The 18,669-nt window shown below is 42.2% G+C and overlaps 1 protein-coding gene across 3 annotated transcripts in view; it reads right to left on the minus strand.

Moving 5' to 3' along the window:
- HS6ST2 (heparan sulfate 6-O-sulfotransferase 2) overlaps positions 1 to 18,669 on the minus strand; it is a gene marked incomplete at its 5' end in the record, with an annotated part of 288,929 nt that overhangs the window by 21,497 nt on the left and 248,763 nt on the right. For 2 of the 3 annotated variants that reach the window (XM_079911560.1, XM_079911559.1), the window contains one exon: positions 17,194 to 17,280. The exons of the other annotated variant lie outside the window; for it this stretch is intronic. In XM_079911560.1, the coding sequence (XP_079767686.1) occupies positions 17,194 to 17,280 (87 nt within the window). The remainder of the gene's footprint in view (positions 1 to 17,193; positions 17,281 to 18,669) is intronic. 3 annotated transcript variants of the gene reach the window in all.

Raw genomic sequence — 18,669 nt, forward strand, 5'->3', positions numbered from 1 at the left:
CCTCGAGGTGAAAATATAACAAAAGTATGGGGAAAACATATTTACTCCGTAAAGTTTGCTGAATTGAATTTGTGCTTTCATTGATTTCATTTAATACAAAGATTATATAATCAGGAAGTCAGTAGCAATTGAGAATACCAAGCCCAGTCTGCGCCCATCAGGGCATTTTGATAATATCTAGGAAAGGCAGGAGATTCTCATTTAATAGAATTGGAAATGCGACATATATTAGCTTACAGAAACTTAATCAGTGTGATCAAATTAAAACGGGCCACTCAGACATACCATGCTGATTAAGGCACTTGCAAACACTCCACAATTATCAGAGATTTGTGGTGTTAATGATTTAAACTCAGGTTTTTTCTCTGGGGATTCACCCCTGGACCTTTTTTTTTTTTTACTAGACAATTAGAAAACTCCATCCTTTATTTTGAAAAATGTTGCAATAGTATTATTGACATTAATTCTCAAAGAATGCAGAATAGTAAAGAGCATGTGCTGCTGCTTAGTTTTTCTTTTAACAGTCAATGACTTCTCTTTGGGATGACGATCATTAATCTCAAAGCTTTAGCTCTTGGGTGTGGTAATGAAGTTTGGCAATGGTAAAGTGACCATTTTTAAATGTATCAGAGGAAAACTCCACTTTTCCGCTTTCTGCAAAGCAGCTCTATGTTTTACTTAAAGGCGTTTGCTTATAGCCCTATTCCAAAACCACTTTGAGTGAACTGGCTTGTTGTCCTGGGTAGCAGACTACAGAAGTAGGCCATTTCTTTTAAATGTGTTCTTAATAGACCATTATGAACATTAGCTTGGGAGATGTCAATTACTCCTCCCCCACTTTAAAGCCCATCTTCCCAACCCACCACCCTTAAAATGCAGCACTAGTTAATTACCTGGAAAGGATCTCATGTTCCTAGCGCCATTATTTGTGTGAATAGTGGTGATGGGGGCTTGTCTAGCTATTTGTTTCTCCTTTAGTCAGCAAAGCCAGTCCCTACATTAACAGCAGAGAAAATGGAGATTCAGAGAGGCTAGGTGACTTTCTTAAGGTGGCAGAGTTAACAAGGATCAGGTCTGCGGCTAGAATCCCAGTCTTTCAACTTTCAGGGGTTTTTGTTTTTCTCCCATCAATGCTTGGGTCCAGCCCAGTCTCAATTAGGACAAATACCAAGTCATTGGAATCTGCCTTAAAAGGATGGTGTACTAAGGAATAAGCCAGTCAGTTAATGAAGATAAGGGCTACTGTGGGGATACAGCAGAGGAAGGTGAAGAGGAGGGGAGGGGAATTGCGTGCTGAGATGGGGGAGGAGGTCTGACTTCCAAGAGGCCTGGCAGCAGCCTGCTATGGCAAGATGGTTAGAACCAACATCCACCAAAAGCACAATCAGGCTTTATTTCCCAGACACCAGTTTGGAAAGGCAGGGACAAGTGATGGGTTAAAATAAAGAGGCCTGGGGCTTCCCTGGTGGCACAGTAGTTGAGAGTCCGCCTGCCGATGCAGGGGACACCGGTTCGTGTCCCAGTCCGGGAAGATACCACATGCCACAGAGCGGCTGGGCCCTTGAGCCATGGCCGCTGAGCCTGCATGTCTGGAGCCTGTGCTCCACAACAGGAGAGGCCACAACAGTGAGAGGCCCGCATACCGCAAAAAAATAAATAAATAAAAAATAAAGTAAAAATAAAATAAAGAGGCCTGTGGGGTCAGAGCATCTCAGAATTGCTCCCTGCACTTGTCTGTAATCTCACAGGCTCAGGGGAAAGCCAGGAGTCCTACAGTTGGTTCGATACCCAAATCCCCAACACAATTCTCTTTGTTTAAAATAATCTTGAGGGTCTTTAAGATTCCAGGAGAAGGATTCATTTATTTATTCATCTGTTCATTGAAAACATAGGGCTAAGTCATTTTAACGTTTTCACATATTGAGTTACAGTGCGTTAGCGTTCTACCCTTGCAATAAGATGAAACAAGAGAATAGGCGGTCTTTTCCAGAGTGTGTTGCAGACACTTTATTCTGTTTCCTATGGACAGTTTACAGAAGTGTCTCATATCAGTGCATACACTAAGAGCACGATGATGTACTCTGGAACACTGTGGAAGAGAAAAGAATTCCACCTACTCTTCCTTAAGGAGCCATAGCCGTACATTAGCTGGAGACATCAGCAAACAGGGGGAAAGTGAACAATAAGAATGAGAGCTGTTACTTCCAGAACTTTGTCTTTTATTATACAGCATGCACACTCCTCCAGCTGCGTCTCTGGTTGCACCTTCCTTACAGAGCACACCACGCTGTTCCTTGGATTCTAGGTATCTGCATCTATCAGCATCTTCTCTACTTGAAAAATAAGATGCTTGGGACTTCCCTGGAGGTCCAGTGGTTAAGACTGTGCACTTCCACTGCAGGGGGCACAGGTTCGATCCCTGATTGGGGAACTAAGATCCCATACGCCGCGTGGTGCGGCCAAGGGAAAAAAGAAAGAAAATAACATGCTTAAGAGCAGTGACTGAATCTGTTTCTGTTTCAGCCATGCTTTCTCCACCTCCTCCCCTCCTTCTCTCACATCTACCTCTCTACTCCCACCCACCCCCGGCATCTGGTACTGTGCCTATCACATACCAGATGTACAATATTTGCTGATTGACTTAACGAACACATGTTAGTGCCTTTAAAATGATTTATCCATTAAATGATAAATGGATATTGTTCAAAAGGGGGAAGGGATGCTCTCAGGCTGCATCAGGAGAGACGTGAAGGAGGAAGACGCATATTAATTGTGTTTTACAGTATGAGTAGTAACAATAATTCCATTTAATGAGCACCCATGTGGACCAGAATATTTGCATAAGTTATCTCACTGACTCCTCAAAGGATCTCTAGTAGAGAGAGGTCTAATTATTACCCCCGTTTTATGGATGAGGAAACTGAGGCTCAAAGACAATAAGTAACTTGTCTAAGATGCTAGAGCTGGGATATGAACCCATCCCTAATCTAACTGAAAGAGTGAGCTCTTTCCAACAACTAGGATTTAGACAGGTGTAGACAGGTCATTCAAGGTAGGTGCAATGGGGGAACCCCCTGGCTGTCCAGTGATTAAGACTCTGCGCTTTCACTGCTGAGGGCCCAGGTTCTATCCCTGGTCGGGGAACTAAGATCCCACAAGCCACATGGTGCAGCAAAAAAACCCCCAAAAAACCCAAAAAAAAACCCCTTCTGAACTTTTAAATCAGAATATACCAAACACAAGTATTCAATACTGTCCTGAGGGACTTCCCTGGTGGTCCAGTGGTTAAGACTTCACCTTCCAATGCAGGGGGCACGAGTTCGATCCCCGATCGGGGAACCAAGATCCCACATGCCGTGTGGCACGGCCAAAAAAAGAAAAGATAGGTGCAATGGTATGAAAAAAAATGGAATGTGGCAGACGAGGAGACCAGTATAACCAAGGGGAGGGCTGGGCTAATGATGACACTAGATAGTTGTGATAAAGCTGAATTAGTCAGTGAACATAAAATAAAACACTAGAGAGTGAGTTTAAAAATTATAATAAAATTGTATATAGGATTATACAGAATACCTACAATGAGTAAATATTAGAAAACCTTCCAAGCCTTCTAATGGCGTTCAAAATAACAATACAGACTTTAGCCTAAACACCCGCCTGAGAATGTTTTCCGGGAGAGGATGGCTTAAGCAACTAAAATAATCCTCTTCCCAAAGCTAATGGTCTTTTCCTCCCCTACAGGTTTCATTACAGCCTAGCACAGAGGCCAGTTTAAGGAAATGGAGTGGAAATAGTGTGTGTTCATTTAGTCTTCAGAGCAGAAGCCAACTGGGGAGCATTACTCAAAATCTGTGGCTTTTTTTTCCCTCCAAGCATTTCAGGTTCAGCCTGGGTTTAGGGCTGTAATCTAGAGAACAATCACCTGTCAGTCTGGTTCCTTTCATCTGTTCAGAGCAATTTGGCCATAAGAAGAGAAGTATCTCTTTTTTCAATTTACTTCTTCTTTTGTTTTTTGTTTTTGTTCTTAAGAGCTTGCAGAATTGAGAAAGGGGACTGCCAGACTGCCCAAAAGCCAGAGCTGCTTTGCCTGTCACTGGGGAGCTGGGGAACGGTGGAGAAAGGCTGGTATCCCATACTCTGCTCCCCCAATATCCTCAGGCTGGGTTGGACCAATGGTTATCAAACTCATTCTAAGCAGCAGGGCTTTAAAAAAATGAAATCTAGTCAGACCCCGATATATATATATATATAACAGATTAAAATGGAGTCACTCAGGAAGAGGTGGGGTGGAGGCCTGGAGCCCCATCTATTTACTACTTTAGACTCCCCATTATCCCCACTTTCAGCAGGCTCTGAGGTCCTGCTTCTGAACCCAAGAGCTATTCAGAACATAGATTGAAAACCGCTGGACTACACAAAGGAAGGATGTGGTTAAGGGCACCGTGATGGCTCTATGAGCCCAAGTAGCTTCTTTAGACTTCTTTTTAGCTCTTTTTCGTCTGTTAGAAGACAAAATAGGAATAGAGAATGGTGACAGAATGAACAGGTAGATTCCCCACCAGGAGGCATCTGCAGACGGGGCGAGTGTGGGAGGGAGAATAAACCTTTGTCTTGGTACTCCTATAGCTTAGCACAGAATGCCTTGTCCATTGTAAGCATTTGGTAATGAATGGGAACAATGACTCCAACTTTACAAGAATGATGAAAAACAAGTCAACAGCCATCCACAATACCATGCATTTGTTTCTTCCTTGCCACCAAGTGGGTGACACAGACCCAGATATTCAGGTAAAGAAACCCACGGCCTCCAAAATGAATGTGTTTACAAGGACAAAGCTGGCTATGTCTAAGTAGTCCCTGAAATGTGGATACTAAAGAAGGAAAGTAGAGAAGTGAATATTTGGTGTCACACCAGCCACATGATTGTGAAAAGGCATGATGGCCTGTGGGGTAACAGGGGCAACCGCAGCAGACCTGGCAGAAGGAGAGTCAACATTCTCAGGGAAAGAGTCTGAACCTGTCAACTTTGCTTACGTGGAGATACACTTTTGTCCAAAGTTCCTGAAAACACTAGAAAGAGTGTATGTGGGACTAACTATTTTTTGAAAGGTCTTTAGAGACATGCTATTGCTTGTTTTCACACCCTCCTAGGGATGCCGGGGGAGTGACGAGAAGGATTATCTGCATTTCGCAGAAGGAGGAGCAGTCTTGGGAAAGGGATGTGGGCGGGTAGAGGCAGCAAACTATTTTCTGACAAAGATCACAATTGAAGCAGGTGCCCTGGTGCCTACTGTGAAGGCACAAAATAGCCTGATCACCCTGGAAGGTTCCATAGGCATGAATGGGAGAAACGAAGGTAAACAGGCAGAGGCTGAGTAGAGAGCATCTCATGAAAGCCCGCGGAGAACACATCTCTTCCTCAACGATGAGAAAAGAGGACACTGTTGAGGCCCTTGGAAACAAGCCCAGCACTCTTACTTCTGTCATTATGCTCTTTGATGCCAAAAAACCAAAACTCTTTAGATTCCGAGGCTTGGAGAATCACTGCCCCCAGCTCAGGTCCACAAGCCAGCCACGCTCAAAGCTTGTCTCTGCTGAGGTGCCTGGACATCCACCCTGAAGGGGACCTTTGGGATTGGATACGATCCATGCCACTGAAGCAAGTGATGAGCTCTCCTAGAACCAACGTCAGGGGGCAGTTTTCAGCTTAAATGAGAAAATGCATTCATTTCAAGCACTTAGAATAGGGCCTGGTGCTTCGCTGATGTTACTGAGGTTACTTGGTTATCACTCTTGGGGATTCATTGCCAGCCCATTGGTGACCATCCCAATGAACTTATAGAGCATATATCATTATTTACAATCATGATAAATATAGTCATTTTTTGCTTCACAGTCACTCTCTAAACTTCAAAATTATGTTCAGCATTTTGTAAAAGTTTCTTCAATTTTCTTATAAAAACTTTTAGCTGGTGTTAGGGTGCAAATTTGTTTTCCTTAAAAGTAAAATTATTTGACTAATTAAAAAAAAGAATAGGGCCTGGTGCGTAAGAAGCACTCAACAAACGTTACTGCCTATTTAAAAATCCTGGCCCTTGTTATAGTTGGCAGTCTTCTACTGCTTTTGTTGGGAATGAATTCTGTAAGTTCTCTACCTGCATGTAAAGTATGTTTTGCTTTTTTTTTGGTCAGGTACCTAGAATTATTTCACTCAAATTGAAGAGTAGCCTGCTCTTGGGCTCTGTGGAGTAGGGAAAATTATTTAGGATTTAGAGAAAAATGGGCCCTGGTTTCATTCATCGCTCTGCCACTTACTATCCATGTGGCTTGGGGCACAATATGTCATTTTTCTCAGCCTGAGTTTTCTCATCTGTGAGCTGTAGATATAATTCCTGCCTCATACGTTTGTTGATAACGGATGAGAATGCTCTTTGCAAACTATAAAATACTATAAAAGTAATGGGTTCTTTTTAGTATTAGGAATTTGGGGCTTAACCAGACTTGCTTCCCTCCCGCCTCACATGTATCCCCCAATTCACTCTGAGCGTTGCAGACAGTGATGGCCAAACATGTCTCAGGTCTGCCAAACTGCATAGAACTAGTTGACACAGAATAGTCAATTGACCGTTTTGATTAAATTATCCAGCCAATTCAAGCAGTTCATTTTCTCAGTTGTCCCCATCTCCATCCACAATCAACCCCACTCAAGTGACCCAAAACTGTGGCTTGTGATATCATATAAATATATCCTTCAAGCAACGTGATGTTCTTCTTGGACCGTCTTCACCACCCAGGGATGCTAGGTACCCGGGAATCAATTTGTGCTTCAAATGCATGTGACATCTTAATCATCCAATACAAATGCTACTTCAAGCAAGCAATAACAGATGGTGGCCTGAATTTTATAGCATCACCAGCATTTTCTGGGCAAAATTTATAGTTCAATCATCAGTGAGCTGAGTCCTGCCTCATTTTTTTTCTGTTTAATCTTTAGCAAACAACCATTCTGAAAACCCAAAGCATGTGCTGTAATGAAGCAATGGCCATTGACCAGTAATGTAGTATGTATTTCTGTCCACCCCACTCCTCCATTCTCAGATTGTGTGCACCCAACATACATAGTAAAGAAAGTGTCAAGGCCAGGTGTTGGTGTGGGGGTCCCAGGGAAGAGCACCTTTATCTTCAAGTTGAAATACTAACAGGAAGATGGGATTTCACGACATTCCATGGCCCTTGAAGAACCTTCTACCTACTCAATACTCTTCCCTCCAACTAAGGCCTCCAGCAGCAGGACCAGTCTTCTGATCCTTGTGAATGTAGGTCTAATATAGTCCCTCAAGCATAAAGGGCATCTTCAGAAAGGATGGATGAACTCAGCCTCGTGGGACAAGCCCAGACACGGTTGGAGTCTTGGCCCCATCATCTATTACCTACGTGACCTGGAACAAGTCAACGTCATCTCAGATTCCTTGTCAGTAAAAAGAGCTAATAATAACCTTTGCTTTATAGACCTATTGTAATGATTAAACAAGATAATATTACGTAAGGCACTTTGCACAATGCCTGACACATAAAAAGCACTCAATAAATTGTAGTTAATAAAAAGCGTTATTATATATTTGCTATATGTGAGGAATGGTTCTAATTTTTAACTGTATTACCTTATTTAAATAAAATAAACCTTTCCTCAAATGTCACCTTTCAGTGAGGTCTTCTCCAACCACTTTATTTAAATTTACTAATTTTCTGTCTGCATCACTCCTTATCCCTCTGCCTTGCCTTCCCCCCTTATAAGTTATTTCCTTTTAAAATACTATATAGTTTACTTAATTGTTTAATGACAGTATCCCTCCACGAGAATGGGCATGAGGGTAAGGAATTTTGTCTGTTTTTTTCTTTGCTGTGTCTCCAGAGCCTACAATAGTAGCTGGTATCTCATAAGTAATCAATAAAAGTTTTGAATGAATGAATAATGTAATCCTCAAGAAAATCCTATGAAGCAGACACTATTAGTATCCCCTTTTTACAAGTGAAGAGGGTGATGCACAGAGAGATAAAGAAACTTACCCAGGGAAGGGTTGGGATTTTAAAGCAATGACTTGGCTCCAGAGTTTGCCATCTTAACCACTATACCACACTGTTTCTTTTAAAGAACTCATGGAGGGAGAGAGGGGGGAGAGGGGTGAGGGGAGAAGGGAGAGAAAAGAGAGGGAGAAAATACGAATGAGAATAAAGGGAAGAGTGTATGTTATTCTATTTTTCATTTTGTTTTTTGCTTTTTGTTTTCCTCCTCCTCCCCAGGATAGTATCTTTTTCTCTGATGAAATTTCTGTGCAGTACTTTGGGAATCTAGCTTTGACCTTTTGATAAAGGCAGTGATCATTCATTTGTCCCCAAAATATCATCTTTAGAGGACATTTCCATTGTCCAACTATCACTCCGTTGTTTTAATGTGTCTTTTTTACAAAGCTAAACAGGTAGGAATTATTTACACACCAAATAACTCATAGCTATTCAATACCATACTACAGGTTCTAGCCAGTGCAATAAGGCAAGGAAAAAAGGCATCCATATTGGAAAAGAAGAATTAAACTGTCTTTACTCACAGGTGATATAATTGTCTATGTAGAAAATCCAATGGAATCTTCAAAAAAGCTCCTGGAACTAATATGTGAGCTTAGCAAGTCTGTAAATATAAGACTGGTATACAAATATCAATTGTACTTCTATATCCTAGAAATCATACTAAGTGAAGTAAGTCAGACAGAGAAGGACAAATATCATATGATATCGCTTATATGTGGAATCTAAAAAATAATAATACAAATGAACTTATTTACAAAACAGAAACAGACTTACAGACATAGAAAACAAACTTATGGCTACCAAAGGGGAAAGGGGGGGGATAAATTGGGAGTTTGGGATTGACATATACACACTACTATACATAAAATAGATAACCAACAAGGACCTACTGTATAGCACAGGGAAGTTTACTCAATATTCTGTAATAACCTAAATGGGAAAAGAATCTGAAAAAGAATAGATACTTATATATGTACAACTGAATCACCTTGCTGTACACCTGAAACTAATACAACATTGTAAATCAACTATAGTCCAATATAAAATTAAAATTTTATAAAAATAATGGAAACTTGGGGAAAAACAATTAGAAGTTAAAATAAAAGGATACTATTTGCCATAGCATCCAAAGTATGAAATAGTTAGGGATACATCTGAAAAAGTTAGGAAAAACGTGTACACTGAAAGCTACAAAACACTGCTAAGTGAAATTAAAGATCTCAATAAATTGAAAGATACACTGTCTTCATAGCTTTTAAGACTGAGTGTTGTTAAGATGTCAGTTTTTCCCAAATTTGATATATAGATTCAACACAATCCCTGCCAAAATCCCAGCAGTTTTTTTTTCTTTTTCTGGAAATTTACAGGCTGATTCTAAAATGCATATGGAAATTCAAAGGACCTAGAATATCCAAAACAACTTTGAAAAGGAAGAATGAAGTTGGGAGACTCACACCATCTGATTTCAAAACTTATTATAAAGCTAGAGTAATCAAGACAGTGCAGAACTGGCATAGGGATAAAATATTGATCAATTAAGAATCTAGAAATATATACATATATATATATATAAAATTGATTTTTGATTTTCAACAAATGTGCTAAGGTAGTTCAATGGAGAAAAGATATTTTCCTTAAGAAATGGTACTGGAACAACTAGATATCCATATGTGAAACAAAACAAAACTTTGATCTCTACCCTGCACCATATGCAAAACTTAACTCAAATTGGAAAACTGCCCTAAATGTAAAAACAAAACTACAAAACATCTAGAAGAAAACATAGGTGAAAACCTTTGCAACTTTGGGTTAGGGAAAGACTTCTTAGATATGCTACCAAAAGCATAATCCAGAAAAGAAAAAAAATGATAAACTGGATTTCAACAAATTAAAAATTTCTACTCTACATTTAAATGCTTCTACACTCCAGATTTTTAGTCAGTGTTGGATTCGTAGTAATTATCTGGATAGCACAATAGTTTTGCCCTGTGTTTCCATCCTCTTTTTTTAAAATTAATTAATTTATCTATTTATTTTTGGCTGCATCGTGTCTTCATTGCTGCGTGTGGGCTTTCTCTAGTGGCGGCGAGCGGGGGCTACTCTTCCTTGTGGTGCGTGGGCTTCTCATTGTGGTGGCTTCTCTTGTTCTGGAGCATGGGCTCTAGGCACGCAGGCTTCAGTGGTTGTGGCACGCGGGCTCAGTAGTTGTGGCTCACGGGCTCTCTAGAGAGCAGGCTCAGTAGTTGTGGTGCATGGGCTTAGTTGCTCCGCGGCATGTGGGATCTTCCCAGACCAGAGATCGAACCCGTGTCCCCTACATTGGCAGGCGGATTCTTAACAACTGCGTCACCAGGGAAGTCCCCCCATACTCTCTTAGTACTGCAAACCATAGTGGGCCATGTTTCACTGGTTATTTGTCTGAAAAACAACATGTTTGGCCTGGAGGCATTAGAAGATGCCATTGATTTAGCCTCTGTAATTCCTTCAGCTCAGAAAGAGCTAGGCTGAAAGCTAAAAATATTGGGGTATAAAGGCAAGATGGAGCATTGATAGATAGTTGGATGGGGGAGGAGGGAGGAAAGGAAGGAGGAAGGGAGAAAGAGAGGGAGTTCTAGACGGAGAGAGACACGGACTGCAATAGGGAGACAGAGACGGAGAGAGATGTGTTACTCAGAGGAAAACGGAGGAATCCTATTTAACATCCCTCTTCTTTGCATTCCTAGCCCTTCTCAAGTGAGAGAGGAGTAGAATGCCAGCCAGCACCTGGCAAGTGGACGTAACCCTGAGGTCCCCTGGAGCAATGCCAATGAGAGTTCTCAACCATGTATGTCACAGAGGAGAAAGGAGTTTTTGAGGACCCCTGCTCTAGAGAGCAGCACGTTGCGTCTGTGATTTTGTGCAGCAGGTGAGAAGGGAGAAGAATGACACCTGCCTCCTAAGGCTCCATTAGCACAACACCCTTCTTGACTAAGCTGGAGAACCAGGGTCAGCACGGACAGTCAGATATTTAGGGGGATTTATGATGTTAGTGAGTATACTCTACATCCTAACCATCACAGAGATGCACGTGTACCCCCGAGGGAATATTTCCATAACTGGACTGTTTCTTCCTGGATCTTCCAGTAATTTCTTGTCTCAATCTGTGGGCATTATTTATGTATTGCCAGTGGTGCTGGGGCGTCTGCTTCCCCATTTCTGGAGCTGGCAAAGCAGATAACCAGAGCTCTGACTTGGTCAGGATCATGCTGGCCAGGTCACACTGTCCCCAGCTGCAGTATGTTGGCAGCAGAGGCAAGCATAATCACTAGTTGACATTTATTAAGCACTTGCCATGTGCCAGGCACTAGAAGAGCCTTACTTGGATTTTATTTTATCCTCACAACAGCCCAATGAGGTAGGTACTAAGCTAATCAGTGATAGAGCCAGCATTCACATCCAGGTCTATCTGACTCCAAAGCTGATGTCCTTTCAAATACACACAAGGCTGCATGATTAATTTATTTAAAGAGATCTTTGAACAGCCCCATCTACAGTTGGTTAGCACTAGGTGAAACCTCAAAATATGCCAAGCCTATGTGTTATTTACCCCTTGTTATTAAAAGTCCTTTTCAAATGTCTTATGTTACTTTCCTGCCTAATTAATGAGTATACTTTCTGGGGTAGATTTGACATTTTTGTTGTGACCAAAAGTCTCGCACTATCCTGGCTGGCGAATATTGGAGGGAAAAGGCAATTCGGCTATAAACGTACTGATTCTCAGGCACACTCCACTCCAAGTTGTTCTTAGGAATACATTCTGACATTGGCTTATGTTTTTGTCATTTGCTTTTTTCTACAAAGGAGCAACAGCAGAAACGGAGGGGGAGGGAGGGAGGGCGTGGAGAGAGAGAGAGAGAGAGAGAGAGAGTGTTTGGGGCTTTGGTTTTTCACAAGCTTTTGTGATATTAGACTTAGTCTAATAGCTAAACTAAGGCACTATTGACATCATCATCACATCAAACTACAGCGCTTATTTGAAAAGTTCAGTACTTGACCATTTGATTGCTATGCTCATACAGCATACCACCAATGTGAAGTGAAAATACACACACACACACACACACACACACACACACACACACACACACACTCTCTCTCTCTCTCTCTTTCATACACAGAGGCAAAACTAGGGGTTTTAGTGGTAGTCACAGCCTACTGTCTTAGAAGAAATACAGGGCTCTCAATGAGAGGAAATGACATAATCATGAGATCATAGTACACAGGACATGGACTCCAGCGATGCACATGTAAACAATTCAATCTGAACATAAAACGGCACCACACTGAATCCACACAGAACAAGCAAGACTTCACCTCTTCTCTCTAAAGCAGGAAAGTTTTCCGTTTGGGTCCTGCCAACCAAAACCAAAGGACTGTTGGTGTGTTTAGTTGATTTATGAAGCTATGTGCTCCTGAGTCTGCTCATCTAGAGACTGCTGAAAAGATAAACAGGCCTGTCCGTTATGAGACAATTTTGGCAAAAACAGCTTGGAATCAGTCTTCCTGTGGCATCTGCTACCAGGGTCGGCTCAGGATAGAAGTGTAAAGTGAGTAAGAATTGACTTGACCATCTCATATCCTCCTTCTGTACTCCTTTTTCTCCATTTTAGCATCCCCTCCCCAGCTTAATTCATTTAAGCCAATATTTATGGAACTGAACTCAACATTTATGGTATCGTCTACCAGGCACTGTGCTTGGGTGCTCTGCCCTGGTCCTGCAATATTCCTGGCCTTCACCAGTATTTGAACATTGAACTTGGTCTTTGTCTTTCCATAGCCTGAGCCTATGTGAAAAACACCTCAGGCTGAGAGGATTGATTCATTTCCAGCCTCATCTGCAACTGCCTGCAATCTAATTTTTCAATTGATGCCTCTGAATGTTATACACACACACACACACACACACACACACACACACACACACCCTCAGTCTTGGTTGTCTGGTTTGAAGGAGAACAGCTATAGTGATCTACGAGTTCTCTTTATCGCTTTCTTGATGAAGGGGTGTGTTAAAGGCTCGAGATAGCTCAACAGTAATATTGAGAAAGGGTAACTGTCCAAACACAACCAAAATGATGTTATTTTCGAGAAAAAGTGAAGTGTTTGAAAAGTACATGCTGTTTCCTTTCATCATCACTACCCCTACATTTTTTTTTAAGTGGAATGATTCCAATTTCTCCCCAAGGGCTCCATTTTCACAGAGGCTAACAGAACCCACCCACACAGGTATGGTAACGTACAAAGGGCACAGCACTCAGCTGGACGTCCCGAGACCAGGCTCCAAGCCTTGTGTGGTGCAATTGGCCGAAGTGTCTTGCTATCTGGGAGCAGAACTGCAGCACACATTGCCGTAGAAAGAGCACAGGACAGGTATTAGAAAACCAGGATTCTAGGCTGACCTCTGCTATGAACTAGACGCGTGACTCTGGGAAAGTGACTGACCCTTCTTGAGTCCTTATCAGGTCAGCAAAAGTGTTGGTCTCATGTGACGTGTGAACATGTTCAGGTACAAAAAGAAAATCTGTAATGGCTCCTTGTGGGTACCATGTATGCTCAGTCTTGACAGTTTAAGTGCTTGCTGGGAATAACCCAATGGATCAGCAAAAGGATTGACTGTGGCTTGATGTGTCAGACAGAATAACAGATTCACATTATCGAAGGGAACCAAATCAAATATGGTGGCCTGGTCTGGCTGGTCTCTGATTAACCTCTGCCAAACCTATGCTTCCTGATCTCAGTGGTATGGCTCTGCACTGCTTTTTTTCCCTGTCCTGTCAATTTGGCTCACTGTTAGCATAGAAGAAACTGCATGCACCTCCCTGAAAGTCACTGCCAGGGTAGTCTGGCTCTGCTGCTCAGACATATCCCATTCCATCTGTTCCTCCCTGAAACAGAGGGCTGGTACCCAGCTTCAGATCCAGGCAATAAAATGGAGCAAGCAGAATGACACAACTTTCACACTGTAGGTTTCTTAAGCTACTCGGCATGCTACGCTGCATGGCAGTTGGCCCCAAATGGATTGAAGTTGGAAAAAAAGACAGAATTGGCCATTCAGTGTTAGCTTTGACCTCATCCACAACTTTAACTTGTTTTTTTATCAACATTAAAGGACTCTGTCTGTCTTAGTGACTAATTTGCCTTTTCCTCTTCTGACCTGGCCTTGCCTCCTGAGGGGTAAGTGGAGAAAATGAATGGGTTCAAGGGTCACTTCTCAGAAGCCTTCGTTGATATCCCCACATGACGTCTTCCCCACCAACAGCGCCCCGTGACTGCCTCACTGTAAACGCCATGTCGCCATCCTCTGTCCTCTGAAGACTGAGTTCCTTGAGGGCACCTATCGTATCTTGCATTTGTCTCTGTGGCCCAGGGTCTATCTAGCACGAGGGCACAAAGTCAAAGCTCGATAGATTTTACTGATTGTTATTACTATTATTGGTGCTAAAGAAGGGCTTTACCAAAATTGTTCATTGGGAGACCCCACGTAGGCACACAATATCCTCTCCAAGCCTCAATTTCCTCGTGTATCAAATGGAAATAATAATAGTGCCTACTTCCTGAGCTTTTGGTGGGTGAGAATTAATGACACGAATTGTATCAAGCGCTCGGGGACAGAGGTTGGCCCATAGCACTCACTCAACACATACTAGTTGTTACTATTTTTAGTCATGAGGTATATTTGAGGCAGCTTGACTTGTCTTCGAAAACAGAGGAGGCCAGTTTCTTTCCAGAGAAGAAAAGAAGACGCCTTCTGTCTCCCAGCCTGTATCTGGCCTCAAAATAACAGAGGAATTCTTAAAAACTGCTATCCCCCTGTCATGAGGTCAAATAACATGAGAAAACCCAGTAGGACAGCACCCACCCTGGATGCTGTCCACTGTGAAAGGCACCACGGGGAAAACCCCAGGGAGCAGAGGCCCACCTAGCTCCCTGCCTCCCCACACACACTCCCAAACCCAGAAGTAACCACTGTCTCTGAACTATAACAACACACGTGCCTAAACGTTGATAGACACTGTTCTAGAGAGTGTGGGAAAATGCCCCCCCGGATAGTCTCACCATATTCATGGAAGGTCAGTACTGCTGCTGTTGACAAAAATATCCTGAGGAGAAAATGTGCAGAAAAGAGTTAAAAAAAAAAACCCAACAACTTCCCACCAACTGATGGGAGATAAGAGAAAGGGAACCTGAAACATATCCTTGAAGAGAATACTGGCTATTGGAGAACTTTTTAATCTTCATTAATAATCCCCGAAAAGAAAGAAAAATTGTAAAGAACCAGCACAATCTGTGAGTCACGTGCATGGCAGATAAAAGACACCTAGCTCAGAACGTGCGGGAAGGGAGGCCCTCACCACGGCAGAAGTTTGGGAGGTGTCCAAATCCAGCAAGTGGGATATAAGATCATGTTTATCTACTTAAGAATGTATTTATGCAGGCCTCCTACTGTTAACAAGCCGGGTATGGTATTAGCTATGCGTTCTTTATGTCATCTGAACTCCAATTCTACCGACTGCTCCGCGGGGACTCTTCGTTCACAAGGTAAGAGTCTGGGTTCCCGCAAAGCCAAAAGAAACAAAACAATGCTCCTTTCAAAGTGCAACAGCAATCACAAACATCCTTAATTATACATGAGGGCCTAATAAACGGGAGACTGTGCCCTGCAGTTGTCAGCAGGACAGGTGTGTACAAGATACCCAGACCGGGGCCTGCCGTTTCTGCAAGCATGGAGTTCAAAGCGATTCTCCAAGGCTATCTCTGTTAACCGCGGGCGCATGCTGACGATGAATTGGGACTAATTTGGAAACATTCAGCTGCTTGGGAATGTGTGTATCAATTCCCTTCCTTCATAATTTATTCAGCATTTTGATTGTGGTGCTCAGCAATAAATAACTGAAACTAGTTCTAACTGCTCTGAGATTTCGTCTTCTGTCTTCACCACTGCTTTTGATATTCTCCAAGATAGCCCACATTCAACTTTATATGCAAACCTGAAATGGTATTCAGGAGGAGAAGGGAGAAAAAAAAGGGAGCCAATAGCTCTTTCGCTTTGGGAGTTGAAAATAAGATCATATTCAAAGTGCAGCATTTATGGTCCAATGCTGAATACATAAAATATATGACCGTTACAAATTCACCTTTCATGGCAAAGCCATGCTCTTGTAGTGATATATCTCACTGCTAGATTAGAGCTTTTAGCATGATGAAGGCATCTTTCATCTTCTCCTAGATGCAGGCTGGGTTCTCCTTTGGGGATGTATTTTTGCCCGTGACAATGCCCCACAGCCCTGAGACAGAGGGCTTACAAGAGGACCCGAGTCATTCACCAAAGGGCTGAAGCCACTTCAAAGGGGGAGCGCCTAATTGGAGGTATGCCATCTGCATGGGATCACACTGTTTAGACTGCCATTCTCTGCTGAATCCAAAGGGAGAGGTCGGCCAATGTTGCTTTCTGGAATCAGCCCAAAGAGCTAAATCTAACATCACAAATATTCAGCCAATACAAGTTTTTGGCAATAACAAAAAGACAGTTTGGGGTTAGGTCATGGTACAGGTTAGTCGCTAGGAAAAGAATACACATATCATGTACATCAGTGACATGGTTACAATGCAAAAGTAATTAAACCAGGATAGTTATGGAATGGCTTTCTAGATTCTTCTAAATCCACCCCAAATCTTAGTGTATGGATCAAAGACAAATTTTCATGGATTTTGCAAATCATAAAACAATTGATCAGTGCCGCGGCTTCTTCTTTCTTCAACTTTTGAGACTCATAGCCCAAATCTTGCATTGCTGTAAGTCTTTACCCATCACAATCAGCCCTAAAAGCTATCTTCCCAAAGCCATCTCTTGACTTCCCCCTCCCTCTCCTCCCCCTTCTTTAGTTCTTCATGCACCCAATATTCCTGACACATGCCTTACTCATTTAAATTCCCCAGTGACTAGCCCAAAGCAAAGCACACAGAAGGCATTCTGCAAATCTTTGAATGAATATGAATGAATGACAAAATGAGGACAGTACATGGCTTGGTGACAGCTGTGTTGGATGCACAGGGGCACTTTCCACTTACTTCCCGTTCTTAGATGTGTTCCGGGCCTTTGTGGATGACGGAGAGTTGGCGCCTGGATTCGTGTTTGGAGAACCCCGTCTATCCTTACTATACCCACAGAAAGAATAGAAAAATATACACAGCAATGACCACAGAGACAAAAAGAAATTAGTTATTTCATTTAAAGACTTTCAAGGCGTCTCTCTTTCAATATCTTAATCTCTCTTCTCCCCCCACGCCCCCCCCGTGTGTGTGTGTGTGTGTGTGTGTGTGCGCGCGTGTGTGTGCGTGCATGTGTCTCTCTGTCTCTCTCGCCTGTCAAAATAAAGCGTGATCTTATCCAGTGCTGTCCTTCAAAGGTACAGAGAGTGGGAACCATTGGTCAAGTTCAAAGAAAGAAAGCTATTCTTTTGGCATTCAGAGCTTGAGCTGGTGGATGCCATTAATGACAGTGCCACAGCCCAGGCCTCAAGAGAGGCTCTGGCCAAAAAAATTAACTAGTCTTTAACCTAAAATCCTTTATTTCCTGTCTCTGGGTTCTCTGTACTTCAAGTTCAGTTCTGAAGCTGCTGACTTGTTGTGAAGTATGTGGATGCCAAATGACTTCTAAAAGTCTTTGGGAGATACTATCAGATAAATTAATAATTTTCACTCATAATGTTAACATGGGAAGGCCGTGAATTCAGATATTCTTTCAGGTGAAGCACCACCTGCTTCATGAGTAATTGAATTTAGATCTGCACCTTCAATAACTGCACAGCTTATGTCAAACCTTGGAAACAATTACGAAATAAATCACTAGGAAGGTCTGCTTAATCTCTTCAGGTTAATAAATGCAGACAAATTAATCACTTGAAGGTAAACAAAAAGGAATAATTGATTGGAGGCTTCTTGATTACTTTATTCTATTTTCTTTATCAAACTATTTTTACCATTATCTTCAATTCAGCTGCTCTGCCTTGAAATTATTACTTTACTTCATCTGAGATTTCCATGGAAACCAGTTCAAAGCCTTTTCCCCCGCTTGATGATGTGTGGAATTATTTATCCTGATTTCATCAGAAAGAATTTTTTTTTGTTACTAAGATCTACGTCAGCATAACCTTTTACAGAAAGTGAAAGTAAAGAAGAAAAAGGCGTATCTTGGCTTTCAATGAGTATAACAGAGCCTTCCAAAGGCACAGGATATTGCCTCAGAGAATGTCAAAGAGCTTTCCAGATATTTATGAATCTTTTAAGTACCTCAGAAATAGATGCCTGCAAGTAGCTGTATTTAGATGTGGGGTGAGGTAGGGTGAGAGGGTGGGTCACAAAAGGTATTCTGCCTCACATCCATCAGCTTTAAGTGGCTACGTGGATGTGACTGGAACAAGAGATAATCATGGGTGCCTGGCGATTGCCAAGGCAATACAGATGTGTGTGAGCACAGGGCTAATCAGACAGATAGCGAAAGTTCCAGCAGGTAGGATTCAGTGTCCAGGAGGGCTCCAAAGCACT

This window comes from Stenella coeruleoalba (assembly GCF_951394435.1).
Source record: "Stenella coeruleoalba genome assembly, chromosome: X".
In the NCBI taxonomy this organism is placed as follows: domain Eukaryota; kingdom Metazoa; phylum Chordata; class Mammalia; order Artiodactyla; family Delphinidae; genus Stenella; species Stenella coeruleoalba.